This window comes from Rhinopithecus roxellana, chromosome 1 (assembly GCF_007565055.1).
Source record: "Rhinopithecus roxellana isolate Shanxi Qingling chromosome 1, ASM756505v1, whole genome shotgun sequence".
NCBI lineage: Eukaryota > Metazoa > Chordata > Mammalia > Primates > Cercopithecidae > Rhinopithecus > Rhinopithecus roxellana.
In genome coordinates this window covers 200,660,303-200,676,214 of record NC_044549.1, presented here as the reverse complement: position 1 = coordinate 200,676,214, position 15,912 = coordinate 200,660,303, and the positions used below count along the sequence as shown (strand labels likewise).

General features: G+C 41.5%; 1 protein-coding gene across 4 annotated transcripts in view; it reads left to right on the top strand.

The window, feature by feature from the left end:
* Positions 1-15,912, top strand: part of SETD2 (SET domain containing 2, histone lysine methyltransferase) — a 152,063-nt gene that overhangs the window by 120,248 nt on the left and 15,903 nt on the right. For all 4 annotated transcript variants that reach the window (XR_004058863.1, XM_010374759.2, XM_030936373.1 and 1 more), the window contains 3 exons: positions 2,265-2,399; positions 6,430-6,569; positions 11,926-12,037. Coding sequence is in view for 3 of the 4 variants with exons in the window: in XM_010374759.2 (XP_010373061.1) it covers positions 2,265-2,399; positions 6,430-6,569; positions 11,926-12,037 (387 nt within the window). In the remaining variant the exon portion in view is untranslated. The remainder of the gene's footprint in view (positions 1-2,264; positions 2,400-6,429; positions 6,570-11,925; positions 12,038-15,912) is intronic.

Here is a 15,912-nt window from a genome sequence, read left to right as displayed (position 1 = left end):
TGTGGTGGCATGCACCTGTAGTCCCAGGTACTCGGGAGGCTGAGGCAGGAGAATCGCTTGAACCCAGCAGGTGGGGGTTGCAGTGAGCCAAGATTGCGCCACTGCATTCCAGCCTGGCGACAGAGCAAGATTCCTTCTAGAATTGCATGAACCAGGGAGGAGGGTTGTTTATACAGCTGTAGAATGTGTTTGTATTTCAAGATAAGTGTTACAAAAGAGTTAAAAAGTTGAAAAAATTTAAGTTTATAAAGTAAAATAGTTATAATAAGTTACAGTTGATTTATTAAGAAAGAAAAATGTTTTATAAATAAACTTAGTGTAGCCTAACTTTATATAGCCCAGTGTTTATAGTGTACAGTAGTGTACGGTAATGTCCTAGGCCTTCGTATTCACTCACTCACCACTCACTCACTCAAAGCAACTTCCAGTCCTGCAAGCTTTGTTTATGGTTAGTGTCCTATACAGGTGTATCATTTAAATTTTTTTTTTTTTTTTTTGAGATGGAGTCTCGCTTTGTCATCCAGACTGGAGTGCAGTGGCACCATCTCGGTTCACTGCAACCTCCACCCCCCAGGTTCAAGCGATTCTTCTGCCTCAGCCTCCTGAGTAGCTGGGACTACAGGCGTCTGCCACCATGCCTGGCTAATTTTTTGTATTTTTAGTAGAGACGGGATTTCACCGTGTTAGCCAGGCTGGTCTCGATCTCCTGACCTCGTGATCCACCCACCTTGGCCTCCCAAAGTGCTGGGATTACAGGCGTAAGCCCCCATGCCCGGCTTAAAAAAATTTTATACTGATTTTTACTGTACCTTTTCCATGTTTAAATGTGTTTAGACACATAGATACTGTTGTAATTGCTTACAAGTCTTTATTACAGAAACATGCTGTACAGGTTTGTAGCCTAGGAACAACAGGCTATACCATATAGCCTAGGTATCTAATAGACTTGTGAAGTACACTGTATGATGTGTAAGTACCTCATACACTTAGTAGGTTTGTGAAAGTACATTTTGTGATGTTACCACAACAATGAAATCTCCTAACAATGCATTTCTCAGAAAGTACTCCCTTGTTAAGCAATACATGACTGTACATTTTCCTCTCAGGCTTTGTGATACTATTCTGATGATAATTCTGCCTCAGCAATTAACGTTTTTCAGTCTGGTTTATTATCTGAGTAGATTAAGCTGATCCAGAATACCAGATTAGGTATTGTTTTCCTTTTTCCTGTGTCCAGTCAGTAATTATTCATCCAGAAACCTGCTAGGTAGCTGCATTGCCTATTCAGACTACTTGAGTTTTTACTGGTATCATTTGGAATTGTATTTTATATTTTGAGTACTTACCATTTAATGTTTCTGTATCATTTTACCTGCTAGAATCTCAGTCCATAGGAGCAAAATCTCTCCGTAAGTACAGGATATATGTCTATTCAGTTCCTTAGCAGTCACCACCTCTTAGGACAGCAAGGCTATTTTTCAGTCTTCTTGTCACCTCTTCTTCTTAAAGCAGATTTTCTATGCTTGAGAAATAATTACAGAGTAGGTATAAGCCCTAGTATAGTACTTATTTCTTATGAAACTCCAGGCATAGGCAGTACCTGTTTTTGATGGTGGTCAGCACTAAATGAGATGATGTATGTTAAGGGGCTTCTTGTATCATAGAACACTGTATAAGTTAGTGTGTAGTGAGAATTTCAGATGCATTGATTCTGCTGTCTTTCTGCCAAGGAGTTTTATTATAGAAGACTACAAAAAGCTAACACAAAAGGTAGCTTAAAATTTGATCATCTTATTTACTATGATTCACACCCTTTGACCTTTTCTGGTCCAAACAACCTGTTATTACAAGTTGGTAGCAAAAGACTTCTTCAGAGCAGCGTGACATTGTTTCTTGTATATCTCAGGAGCAGCACTTCATTGTTTTTTGCTTATAGAAACTGTCCAACTGTTTAATTTTCAATGTCTTTCCAATATCATTGAAAGCTAAACAATTGGAGACTTTCTGTGAACAATAAAAAGAAAAAAAGTTTTTCATTTTCTTATGATAAAATAAAATCTAAGTAAATGAATAGGGAATTAGTCAAAACAGAAACCTTGGTGTTTGAAACAAAAAAATTGTTTACACATTTATGTCCAAATATATATTTAAAAAATTTTAAAATGTTATGGGTGTATCTTTAAGATTGTGCCATCTTGGAAGTCAGTCTGTTTATTAAAAGTGACAAAAGTTTAAATTATTGATTTCTTCATTTTGTCTTTTAGAGTTATGCCCAGCCAAGTCTTCAGTATATCCAGGGGCAACAGATTTTCACAGCTCATCCACAAGGAGTAGTGGTACAGCCAGCCGCAGCAGTGACTACAATAGTTGCACCAGGGCAGCCTCAGCCCTTGCAGCCAGTAAGAAATATCTCAGTTGTTAAAACTCATTGACTGTCTACTTTGTCTTTTTCTTTTTGGTCTGGTTTGGTTTCGGGTTTTATTTTTGGGTTCTTTTTCACATGTTCTTTGTTTATTTATAAATAAATTTTTTTTTAATTTTGTTTGTGTATTTATTTACTTACTTATTTTGAAATGGTGTCTCGCTCTGTCACCCAGGCTGGAGTTCAGTGGCACAATCTTGTCTCACTGCAACCTCCACCTCCTGGGTTAAAGTGATTCTCCTGCCTCAGCCACTTGAGTAGCTGGGATTACAGGTGTGCGCCACCATGCCCGGCTAATTTTGTGTTTTTAGTAGAGACAGAGTTGCCAGTGTTGACCAGGTTGGTCTTGAACTCCTGACCTCAGGTAATCCACCCACCTCGGCTTCCCAAAGTGCTGGGATTATAGGCATGAGCCACCATGCCCGGCCTGTTTTTAAATTTGAATAGCCACCAAATTCACCTGAGCACCCTGAGGGCGTGAACTCAACCATTTTGTTAAAAAAAAAAAAAAAATTTAATTCTGTAGAATTTATAGTTCTGTTAATATATATTTTGCTCCGCACCTGTAGTCCCAGCTACTCAGGAGGCTGAGACAGGAGAATGGCGTGAGCGTCGGAGGCGGAGCTTGCAGTGAGCTGATATCGTGTCCACTGTACTCCAGCCTGGGCGACAGAGTGAGATTCTGTCTCAAAAAAAAAAAAGCTCCTAGGATCCTTTTTATTTGTTGTTTACCCTGACCTTGTATTTTTATATTTTACTATGAATTTTTGAAGTAATAATTTTCTTTTTTTGTTGTTGTTGTTTACTCTGTCACCTAGGCTGGAGTGCAGTGACACGATCTTGGCTCACTACAACCTCCACTTCTGGGTTCGAGTGAGTCTCCTGCCTCAGCCTCCTGAGTGGCTGGAACTACAGGTGTGCATCAGTGCGCCCAGCTAGCTAACTTTTTTTTTTTTTTTTGAGAGACGGAGTCTTGCTCTGTCGCCCAGGCTGGAGTGCAGTGGCAGGATCTCGGCTCACTGCAAGCGCCGCCTCCTGGGTTCACACCATTCTCCAACCTTAGCCTCCCGAGTAGCTGGGACTACAGGTGCCCGTCACTACGCCCGGCTAATTTTTGTGTTTTTAGTAGACACGGGGTTACTTTTTTTTTTTTTTTTTTGAGACGGAGTCTCACTCTGTCACCCAGGCTGGAGTGCTGTGGCCGGATCTCAGCTCACTGCAAGCTCCGCCTCCTGGGTTCACGCCATTCTCCTGCCTCAGCCTCCTGGGTAGCTGGGACTACAGGCGCCGCCACCTCGCCTGGCTAGTTTTTTGTAGTTTTTAGTAGAGACGGGGTTTCACCATGTTAGCCAGGATGGTCTCGATCTCCTGACCTCGTGATCCGCCCGTCTCGGCCTCCCAAAGTGCTGGGATTACAGGCTTGAGCCACCGCGCCCGGCCTAGAGACGGTGTTTCACTGTGTTAGCCAGGATGGTCTCAATCTCCTGACCTCATGATCTGCCCACCTTGGCCTCCCAAAGTTCTGGGATTACAGGCGTGAGTCACCGCGCCCGACCTTAATTTTTGTATTTTTAGATACGGGGTTTTACCATGTTGGCCGGGCTGGTCTCGAACTCCTGACCTCATGATCCTCCTGCTTAGGCCTCCCAAAAAGTGTTGGGATCACAGGCGTGAGCCATTGCACCTGGCCGAAGTAATAATTTTCTAGACCAGCTATCTATTAGTATTTACCACTTACAGGTTGTGTATCCCTTATCTGAGCTTTAGGGGAACAGAAGTATTTCACATTTCAGAATTTTATGGATTCTGGAATATCTGCATTATAATTACCGCTTGAGCATCCCTAATTTGAAAATCTGTAACTTGAAATGTTCCAATAAGCATTTCCTTTGAACATGGCCTTTGAGTGTCATGTCAGCACTCAAGATGTTTTGTATTTTTGTATTAGGGCTGCTTAACCTGTGCTAGAATATGTTACTGTACTAGTCACCATGGACTAGGCATGTAGAATTGTGTGATATACTTCACTATACATGTACAATGTTTTTAAAAAATTTTTATACAATATTTAATATTAAGATAAGCTTTTGGTATTCTGCAACATATGTAGGAGGATATGGTGAAATCTCAAAGTGGTGTTGTTTTCAGATAAAGTGGAAAATAAGAGGTTGGCATGGGAAACAATTGAAAAACTGAACAGAATAGCGTGGTCAAATCAGCACTTTAGAACACTGAGAGTTCTGGAGAAAGCTCTGGTAGCAATCCAGCAATTGATGGTGGCTTTAGACAGGGTTAGTGAAGATGGGCTAAAAATACTGTATGTGAAACAACAGGACAATAAGATAATGTGTACTTAGAGCAGATGTTTGAGTAGTTGTTATGAGTTGAGCCCTTCTAGGCCTTTTTTTTTTTTTTTTTTTTTTTTTTTTTGCGTTGGAGTCTTGCTTTGTTGCACAGGCGGGAGTGCGGTGGTTTGATCTCAGCTTACTGCAACCTCTGACTCCCAGGTTCAGGCAATTCTCCTGCCTCAGCCTCCTGAATAGCTGGGATTACAAGTGCACACCACCATACCCGGCTAATATTTTTGTATTTTTAGTAGAGACAGGGTTTCACCATGTTGGCCAGGATGATCTCAAACTCCTGACCGCGTGAGCCACTGTGCCCAGCTGACTAGGCCTTTTTAATACAAACATAAATAAGTTTCCATTTGTATTCTTAAAAGCTGATCTTTCAAATAAGAGAGAGATGATGGTCACAAGAGAAAATGATGACTACACTAAAAATAGAGTTTTGTGTTGGGAATAAGTACTGAATGGTTTGGAATATATTTTTTCTATTTTGCCTTAAACTATTAAGAGATAAATGGTTTGGAATATTAAGTGACACAGAAGCTTGGGGAAAAGAGGTCACTTTATAAGCTAAAGGATGGGTAATGGAGGAATTGAAACTTAAGCTGGGCCAAAAAACCCTAGCTAGGTGAAATAAGAGTAAGGAAGAGTATACACAAAGCAAGAATGCTCAAAGACCCATGTTTGCTTAAAAAGTGAACACATTTTATCTGAGCCTGGGGTCTTCAGGTTCCTCTTTAACTATGCAAGTAAAGGTAAAGCTGAAAAAAGTATTCTTCATTAATAGGCTTGAAAGAAGGAACAAGTATATATTCTTGTGATTGTTAGTCTGCTAGGGTTGCCATAGCAAAATACCACAGAGTGAGTGGATTAAATAACAGAAATTTTCTCACAGTTCTTGAGGCTGGAAGTCCAAGATCAAGGTGTCAGCAGTGTTGGTTTCTCCTGAGGTCTATCTCCTTGGCTTGCAAATGGCTACCTTCTTGCTGTATATGCCTTTTCTCTGCGAATGTCCTCTGGTGTCACTTCTCTTCTAATAAGGACACCATCCTATTAGATAAAGTTCTCACTCTTATGACTTCATTAATCTTAATTAGCTCTTTACAGGCCCTGTGTCCCAATAACAGTCACAGCAGGATTAGGGCTTCAACATACATGTTTTGGGGAAGCAAAAATCAGTCCATAAGTGATTTTGAGGTTTTTATGTTTTTCAGAATGTGGCACTAATATTTTATAGTTTTGAGGTTTCAAGTACAGAAAAAATATAATGGATAAATGTTAACATTCTGTCATATTTGCTTCTCAGGGGTTTTTTTGGTTTTTCTTTTTTTTTTTTTAAGATAAAGATATTTCTGGAGCCCATTTGCCTTAGAATTGGTGTTTTAAAGCTGAAAAATGCTGCTCTATATGATAAACTGCTGACTGTTTTTTAATATGGTATTTTGGATGGTAAACTTAGAGCCAACTGTCAGTTTTCTGATAGCTCTGTAAAGCTCTTTATATATACTGTCCCTTATTTCCTAAATTGTACCTTTCCTTTATCCTTTTTTTAAGAGGAGGTAGATGTACATTTTTGCATATTTAAGTGGACTATTTTGTCCTTTTCAGCCAGATTAAGAGAGATATCACTGATCAAAAATGTGTGTGTTTTCTTTGTAGTCTGAAATGGTTGTGACAAATAATCTCTTGGATCTGCCGCCCCCCTCTCCACCCAAACCAAAAACCATTGTCTTACCTCCCAATTGGAAGACAGCCCGAGATCCAGAAGGGAAGATTTATTACTACCATGTGATCACAAGGTAAGAAGAGCTGTATGGGCATTCCCATGTCTGCTTTTACTTGATCAAAGAAGTTGCCACTATAAGGGGAGTTTTACAGTTGTAAACTTCTTGTCATTAGCTGTTCACTGCACTTGAAGGCTGCTGGATTTCCAGAATGACATCTTAAATGTATTTTAGACCTTAGACTTTGGGTTTTTTAAAATTTGTTTTAGTGTATTTTTATTTTATTTATTTTGTCACGCAGGCTGGAGTACAATGGTGTGATCTCGACTCACTGCAACCTCTACCTCCCATGGTCAAGTGATTCTCATGCCTCAGCCTCCCCCAGTAGCTGGGATTTCAGGCATGTGTACCACCATGCCTGGCTAATTTTTGTGTTTTTAGTGGAGACGGGATTTCACCTTATTGGTCAGGCTGGTCTCGAACTCCTGACCTCAGGTGATCCACCTGCCTTGGCCTCCCAAAGTGTTGGGATTGAGCCACCGCATCCGGCAGTTTTGGTGTATTTTTAATCCACAAGACTCTTGGAGAAAGCTAAGGAGATTTTTTTTTTTTTTTTTTTTTTTTTTTTTGAGACGGAGTCTCGCTCTGTCACCCAAGCTGGAGTGCACTGGCCAGATCTCGGCTCACTGCAAGCTCCGCCTCCCGGGTTCACGCCATTCTCCTGCCTCAGCCTCCCGAGTAGCTGGGACTACAGGCGCCGCCACCTCGCCCGGCTAGTTTTTTGTATTTTTTAGTAGAGACGGGGTTTCACCGTGTTAGCCAGGATGGTCTCGATCTCCTGACCTTGTGATCCGCCCGTCTCGGCCTCCCAAAGTGCTGGGATTACAGGCTTGAGCCACCGCGCCCGGCCAGGATATTTTTTAAAGGTTACTTCATCTAATATTGTAAAGTATCGGGGTCACAGACATCTTTTCTGTAAAAGGCCAGAAAATAAATATTTTGGGTTTTGCCAGCCAAGCAGTCTGTATCATAGCTACTCAACTCTGCTGTTGAATTTTTTTTACTGACAGCACTCTTCTATTTCCAAATTAAATAGCTAGATTATTTATCCTTGACACATATTTACACTTGTTATAGAAAGCAAATATAGTAGGAAAGTACTAAAAAGGAAGTATAATTACTGGAGCTGCCACTACTGAGAGATAACAAATGTTTTTAAAATACCTTTTAGACAGATAGCTTTATGTAGGTATATGTACTTTGTGTGTGTGTGTGTATACATACACTCATCTATATACTCTTACATAAATTGTTAAGATACATGTTTTTGTAGTCTGCTTTATTTACTAATCTATTTTATAGAGCTTTATCAATTAACATAGAACTATGGAATTTTTTCTTGAAAAAAATTTTTTTTTTCTTTTTTTTGTAGAGACAGAGTCTTGCTTTGTTGCCCAGACTGATCTTCACGAACTCGTGGCTTCAAGCGATCCTCCCACCTAAGCTTCCCAAAATGCTGGGATGACAGGCCTGAGGCACCACACCCAGCTACAACTGTTAGTTTTAGTAATTGTTTATACTTTGTTGCAGGGCTGGCAAACTATGCCCACAGGCCACTTGTTTTGGCAAATAAAGTTTTATTGGAGCACAACCATGCACATTTGCTTACAAATTGTCCACGGTTGCTTTCACACTACAATGACAGAGTAGTTGTGATAGAAACCATATGGCTCACAGGTCAAAATATTTATCATCTAATCATTTACAGAGAAAGTTTGCCAACCCCTGCTCTATTGTATAGCTATATCAAATTGTATTTAACTCATTCTGATTGATAGGTCTTCACTATTTTATATGTAACTATATAACCCTGGACATCCTTAGGGACACTAATCTTACTATTTCTTCAAGAGGGTACCTAGAAGTGGAATTGTTGGGCAAAACAGGTACACATTTTAAATTGAGAAATATTGTCAGCTTACTATTAAACAATAGTTTGTATCAATTTGGACTCTCACAAAAAAAAGTGTGTATAAGTTCCTTTTAGTCAGGTACAGCAGCTCATGCCTGTAATCCTGATGCTTTGGGAGGCTGGGGCAGGAGGATCGCTTGAGCCCAGGAGTTTGAGACCAGCTTGGGCACCATAGTGAAACCCCATCTCTACAAAAAATACAAAATTAGCTGGGCATGGTGGTGTGCACCTGTAGTCACAACTAGTTGGGAGACTGAGGCAAGAGGATCACTTGAGGCAGGAGGTCAGATCTGTAGTGAGCTATGATTGTGCCCCACTGCATTCTGGGCTGGGTGACAGAGCAAGACCTTGTCTCAAAAAAAAAAAAAAAAATCCTTTTCCATCATGTCCTCTCTTTTAATCTTGCAAGTCTAACAGGTGGGAAATATTTTTATTTTCAGCTATTTTACTATTGAGATGGGATGTCTTCATTGGATTGTTGGTCATTTGTATCTTTTGTGAGTTATTTGTTTGGGGCATCTACCCATTTTCTGTCTAGTGTTAGATTTCTTTATCAAGAGTATTGCAGATGTTTTTGTCTTGTGACATAAAGAAGTTTAAAATTTTCATATATTTTCCCTTTATGCTTTCTGCTTAGAAGGGCCTTCCTTATTCACATTAAAATGCTTCTATAGGCTGGGTGCAGTGGCTCAATGCCTGTAATCCCAGCACTCTGGGAGGCCAGGACGGGCAGATCACCTGATTTCAGGAGTTCAAGACCAACCTGGCCAACATGGTGAAACCCTGTCTCTACTCCAGATACAAAAATTAGTTGGGCGTGGTGGCAGGTGCCTGTAAATCCCTGCTACTTGGGAAGCTGAGAGGCAGGAGAATTACTTGAACCCTAGAGGCAGAGGTTGCAGTGAGCCAAGATTGCACCACTGCTCTCCAGCCTGGGTGACAGAGTGAGACTCTGTCTCAAAAAACAAAAAGGCTTTCATAAAATGAGCCTTCATTATGTTGCTAATTGAATGTGTAATGATTTTAAAAACTATGTGTGGTTTAACCAGAACTTTTTTTTGTTTGTTTTTTTTGAGACTCTTGTTGCCCACGCTGGAGTGCAGTGGCGCGATCTAGGCTCACTGCAACCTCTGCCTCCAGGGTTCAAGTAATTCTCCTGCCTCTCAGCTTCCTGAGTAGCAGGGATTACAGGTGCCTGCCACCACGCCCAACTAATTTTTTTTTTTTTTTGGTATTTTCAGTAGAGACAGGGTTTAACCATGTTGGCCAGGCTGGTCTCAAACTCCTGACCTCAAATGATCCACCTGCCTCTGCCTCCCAAAGTGCTGGGATTACAGGTGTGAGCCACCACGCCTGGCCAGAACTTTGTTTTTTAACACCAAAACAAGCTTTTTAATATTCTATCAATCTTCCAAAAATAAAAATCATTTGGGCCGGACATGGTGGCTCACGCCTGTAATCCCAGCACTTTGGGAGGCTGAGGCGTGCAAATCATGAGGTCAGGAGTTCGAAACCATCCTGACCAACATGGTGAAACCCTGCCTCTACTAAAAATACAAAAATCAGCCAGGCGTGGTGGCATGCGCCTGTAATCCTAGCTACTCAGGAGGCTGATGCAGGAGAATCGCTTGAACCCAGGAGGCAGAGGTTGCAATGAGCTGAGATCACGCCATTGCACTCCAGCCTGGGTGACAGAGTGAGACCCTATCTCAGAATCAAAAAAAAAAAAAAAGTTTGTATTTCTTATTTATATGTGTACCTTTCCTGTCTTTTCTAGGTTTTATCTGGTAGCTAAGAACAGACATATATATATATATTTGTTCAATTTCTATGATAACACCCTTAGCTGCTTATGGTTCTTTTATTATGATAGAAATGTTGAGCCTTTTAAAATAAATGAGTTCCATAAGTCAGAGGTAAGCCTATTTTTACAACTATACACACACACACACACACACACAGATTTGTATCGAGTGTCTTTAATGTTGTTATGTTGTTGACTAAAGATTGTGGTGGTAAAGCAGAAGATTTTAGTGACAAGATTGACCTGCCAGATTTGTTAGATCCTTTGAGGCTTTTGACATTTTAAGTCACTGTCCTCATAACATTCTCTGTTACAGCTGGCTTCAGACTCCTGAACGTGAATATCCTTACTTCCACTTTTTATCCTACAGATCTTTTTCTAAAAAGAAAAATCTTTGCCTGCTTATTTTCAAAATGACTGTAAACATTTAATGAGTTAACCTGGCTGAAACCTTCTTTTTGCAGTTGGTCAAGAATATTTTTTAGCAGAGAGTACAGGTTTTTGTGGTTTTTTTTGAGACGGAGTCTCACTCTGTCGCCCAGGCTGGAGTGCAGTGGCCGGATCTCAGCTCACTGCAAGCTCCGCCTCCCAGGTTTATGCCATTCTCCTGCCTCAGCCTCCCGAGTAGCTGGGACTACAGGCGCCCGCCACCTCGCCCGGCTGGTTTTTTGTATTTTTTAGTAGAGAAGGGGTTTCACCGTGTTAGCCAGGATGGTCTCGATCCCCTGACCTCGTGATCCGCCCGTCTCGGCCTCCCACAGTGCTGGGATTACAGGCTTGAGCCACCACGCCCGGCCTGTTTGTTTTTTAAGATGGAGTTTCACTCTTGTTGCCCAGGCTGGAGTGCAATGGCACGATCTTGGCTCACTGCAACCTCTGCCTCCCAGGTTGAAGATATTCTACTGACTCAGCCTCCTGAGTAGCTGGGATTACAGGCGCCTGCCACCACGACTGGCTAATTTTTTGTATTTTTAGTAGAGATGGGGTTTCACCGTGTTGGCCAGGCTGGTCTCGAACTCCTGACCTCAGGTAATCCACCCGCCTCAACCTCCCAAAGTGCTGGGAGTACAGGCATGAGCCACCATGCCTGGCCTAGGGTACAAGTTTTTAACCTGTACGTATTTTTCTTGTCAGTCATTAAACTAAAGGGGCAGAACTATTAAAAAGAAAACTCTTGAAGCAAGGGATAATTTTCTCACATGGTCAAGGATTGCGAGAGGTGTTATATGATTTATTTTGCTCCAATTATATGCTAGGTACAGTCACTGTTTACCTCTTCATCTACAGAGGGGTGACATAGGCAGGGACCTATTTCTTGTACATTTTAGGCTTTGCCGAGTCTTATTTGCATGACATTAAGAGTCAGGTGAGAGACAGGATGTTCGGATTTACTGCTCTTTTTGACATCCAGTCAGTGTTGCCACATCATTGCCCACAGAAATATGGACAATGAGGAGGGGCATGTCTTTGTGCTGAAGTCATTGCTGTTAGGAAGATAGAAAAAGTTTGTCTCTAACTCATGGAGCTGACTTATTCTATGTCTTATTGTATGTTTAATGTATGTTTTAAATGTTTTATGTATGTATGAACAGTGATGTTTATGTCAGGATTCTGTTTCCTAGCCCTGACAGCATGGCTGTTTTTTCTCTTTCTAGGCAGACTCAGTGGGATCCTCCTACTTGGGAAAGTCCAGGAGATGATGCCAGCCTTGAGCATGAAGCTGAGATGGACCTGGGAACTCCAACATATGATGAAAACCCCATGAAGGTGAGTGTGGCTTACACATGTATTTCCTGATCATTTGGGAGTCTTTGTTCTGTCATTCTATAAGGCCAGTAGTCACATGGTCTTGGGATTCTTTTTTCCTTATTCTGAAAAACAAGTGAGTAACCAAGCATGTATCAAGGTGTAGAGATGAAGTCAGGGGGAAAGAATGGTCTTTTTTAGACATTCAGAGACTCAGATGCATGCTAACTACTTACTCATTTGAGGGAGATAAATGGCTAAGAATTGTGAGGGGTGTTCAAAACACCCCTTACTATGATTGCTTCAGGGCCTCTCTTGTTCTCTCTCTTTGCTTTTTTTTTTTTTTTTTTTTTTTTTAAAAGGAGATGGAGTCTCACTCTGTTGCCCAGGCTGGAGTGCAGCGGCACAATCTCAGCTCACTGTAACCTCTGCCTCCTGGGTTCAAGCAATTCTCCTGCCTTAACCTCCCGAGTAGCTGGGATTACAGATGTGCACTCCATGCCCGGCTAATGTTTGTATTTTTAGTAGAGATGAGATTTCGTCATGTTGCCCAGACTGGCCTTGAACTCCTGACCTCAAGCAGTCTGGCTGCTTCAGCCTCCCAAAGTGTTGGGATTACAGGCATGAGCCACCACAGCTGACCATATGAAGTGTCTTGAATGAAATCAGATATCATATTTTTATGTTCTAAAACCTGAATAATATTTTTTTAATTTTGAAAATAATTAAGTACTTCACTGGTTAAATTATTGGGAATAGGTGGAAGAAGGAAGAGGGAAGACAAGGAGCTGGAGTGAGAAGGGATTAAAGTAGAAATGAATTCATTCTTCTGTTTATATTTTATTCACTTTTGGAGGAAATGTTTTTCTCTTTTCACATGTGTTTGGCATTTGCAAAAAGATACACACTTAAATTCAATCCATGTGAAGTCTGCTAAATTTCAAATGAATCACATAAATCACGTAGCCACTTCACTCTAGCTGTTGTGCTGTCTTGTTTCCTGAATCATTTAGGAATATGCCCAAGCCTGCTAAGCACTTGCCATTTAAATTATATGTAAGCTTAAATACAAACAAAAATCACAACTCCCATTTCCAGACTTCTGTACTGTGTTAGTTACATCTTTTGAAAAATAAACAAAGGGATTAAGAAAAGATCTGGTGCAGCAATATAGCTGAGTTCTGGGACCAAGTTTATAAAGCATGTTGGAGGCCTTACCCTTCTTGTAAGCCCAAGTTCATGGGCACCGTAACTATTAATCTCGATGCAGTCTTTGGGTCTAGTATATGCATATTAAATTATGGCCTTTCAGAACAAATGAGGAATGGGCATGAAGTTCACTGCTGCTTATTTAATGCTCAAGGAATTGCCTTTCTTATATGAAGACCTGTATTAGGAAATCCAGGTCGTCAAACTAGCCAAGCATAAAGTAGGAGCTGAGAAGTAGGAGCCAAGTAAAAGGGCAGCTTATGTGCCATGCTACATAATTAGACCTTCATTCTCTGGCTAGCTGGTGAGAAAGGGAAACCTTTAAAGTGATTTGAGCAGTGACATTTGCCTTTTACAAGGCTGTCTGCTGGAGATGGACTGGAGGGGTTTACTCTAGAGCTGGCACCTTCACAATGAGCTTATTGTAATAGTTAGGTCTACTCAGCACCCAACGGCACCAGGCACCACCTGTTAAAAACACAGACTCTCACTCCCTTTCCCAGATCTGGTAGATCAGAATCTGAAGTGATACAAGGTCCCAAGGTAATTACACATTCAAGTCTAAATAATTGGCAGTATTGTTTGTGATCGACTGTAAGAGAAGTATTATCATAAAACTTTACTATATCCAACCACCCAGAGTGAGTGTATTTGTCAGGTTATGTTTGATCTTTACTCCTCTGTTACCGTAGGTGCATGTGTGCCTGGGGAGTAGGCTGTTGGAAGTATTATATCCAAAAGGCAATGCCTGAATTATAATCCACTAGCTTGGAACTTTGGATCTCTAAATACACATTTTAAATCACACAGATCTGAACTTAATCTCACTCTTACATTTTGGTTATTTATCAGACATTTGAGTTCCTATTCCACACAAATGCCATGCCCAGACCTGGGGATACAAAAGCAGTATAAGGCAAGGTTATTGCTCCCAGGGGTCATAGGAAGGTAAGGTTTGAAAATGTACAGTATTATGTGGTTAAGGGGTAAACTGAGGGATTTATTTATTTTGTCGTTTGGTTTGCTTTGATTTGTTTTTAGAGGCAGGGTCTCCCTCACTCTGTAGCCCAGGCTGGAGTACAGTGGTACAAGCATAGCTTACTGTAACCTCGAACTCCCGGGCTCAAGTAATTCTTTTGTCTCAGCCTCCTGAGTAGCCAGGACTATAGGTACGTTCCACCATGCCTGGCTAATTTTTTTTTTTTTTTTTTTTTTTTTGAGATGGAGTCTTGCTCTGTCACCCAGCCTGGAGTGCAGTGGCCGGATCTCAGCTCACTGCAAGCTCCGCCTCCCGGGTTCCCGCCATTCTCCTGCCTCAGCCTCCCGAGTAGCTGGGACTACAGGCGCCACCACCTCGCCCGGCTAGTTTTTTGTATTTTTTAGTAGAGACGGGGTTTCACCGTGTTAGCCAGGATGGTCTCGATCTCCTGACCTCATGATCCGCCCGTCTCGGCCTCCCAAAGTGCTGGGATTACAGGCTTGAGCCACCGCGCCCAGCCTACCTGGCTAATTTTTAAAAATTATTGTAGAGACAACAAACAAGGACTTTAGAGGCCTGCAAAAGAAAATATAGTCTATCCTAGGAAGGAAAAGAGCACTAAACTAAATCTAACACTTAATTCACAATTAATTCTGATATATTGATATGTTCATGTTTGTTGGGGGAGGTACATGTATAAAAATGAAAGGGAACGGGAGATTATAAAGAGGAAACATTCCTCCTAATACTAGCTCTTAACTGCCTCGGGGGGTTATAGAGTAGTACTTCTAATGGAGATTCAAAGGTGTCAGCTTCACTCAGTTGTTAGAGAAGATTGGAGAGGCCCTTTTATTCTTTTCTGCCATTGTATGTATACATAAATAAATCCCTCCTGGGATTCAAATAATAATGAGAGTGTACAAAGAATTAAGCTGCCAAAAGTATTTCCTGTTGTGAACAAATAAAGGTAGAGATCTTTTCTCCCAAAAAGAATCATCATAGGCTAGGCACGGCAGCTCACTTTGGGAGGCCAAGGTGGCCGGATCACTTGAGCCCAGGAGTTCAAGACTAGCCTAGCCAACATGGTGAAACCTTGTGGCTCACGCCTGCATTCCCAGCACTTTGGGAGGCCCAGGCGGGTGGATCACCTGAGGTCAGGAGTTTGAGAGCAGCCTGGCCCACATGGTGAAACCCTGTCTCTACTAAAAATAGAGAAATTAGCTGGGCATGGTGGCACATGCCTGAGCACATAGTAATCCCAGCTGCTTGAAAGGCTGAGGCAAGAGAATCGCTTGAACCCCAGAGACAGGGGTTGCAGTGAGCCGAGATTGCACCACTGCATTCCAACCTGGGCAACATGAACAAGACTCTGTCTCAAAAAAAATAAAAAGAGAGAATATGATCAAACCACGACAGGGTTTGTAACTTTAGTTACTTGAGTGCAAGTGTTAAGATTTGGTCTTGGTTTTCAGTCAGAAATTCACATATAGAATCAATCAGATTAATTTCTGTATACCCAGGAGCTGAGTTCTTAGGAGATACGCACATTCCCCTAGACTTCAGACCAGCCTCTTTCTAGATTGCTTCTCCTTCAAGTCTGTCCCTGCCTACACTGGCAGTCCTGCACCACCTGCCTCCTCAGCATGGTACAAGTGGTTGCTTATAGCTCTGTCTTGCTTTTTCATCCTGGGAACATAGAAGTAACTCA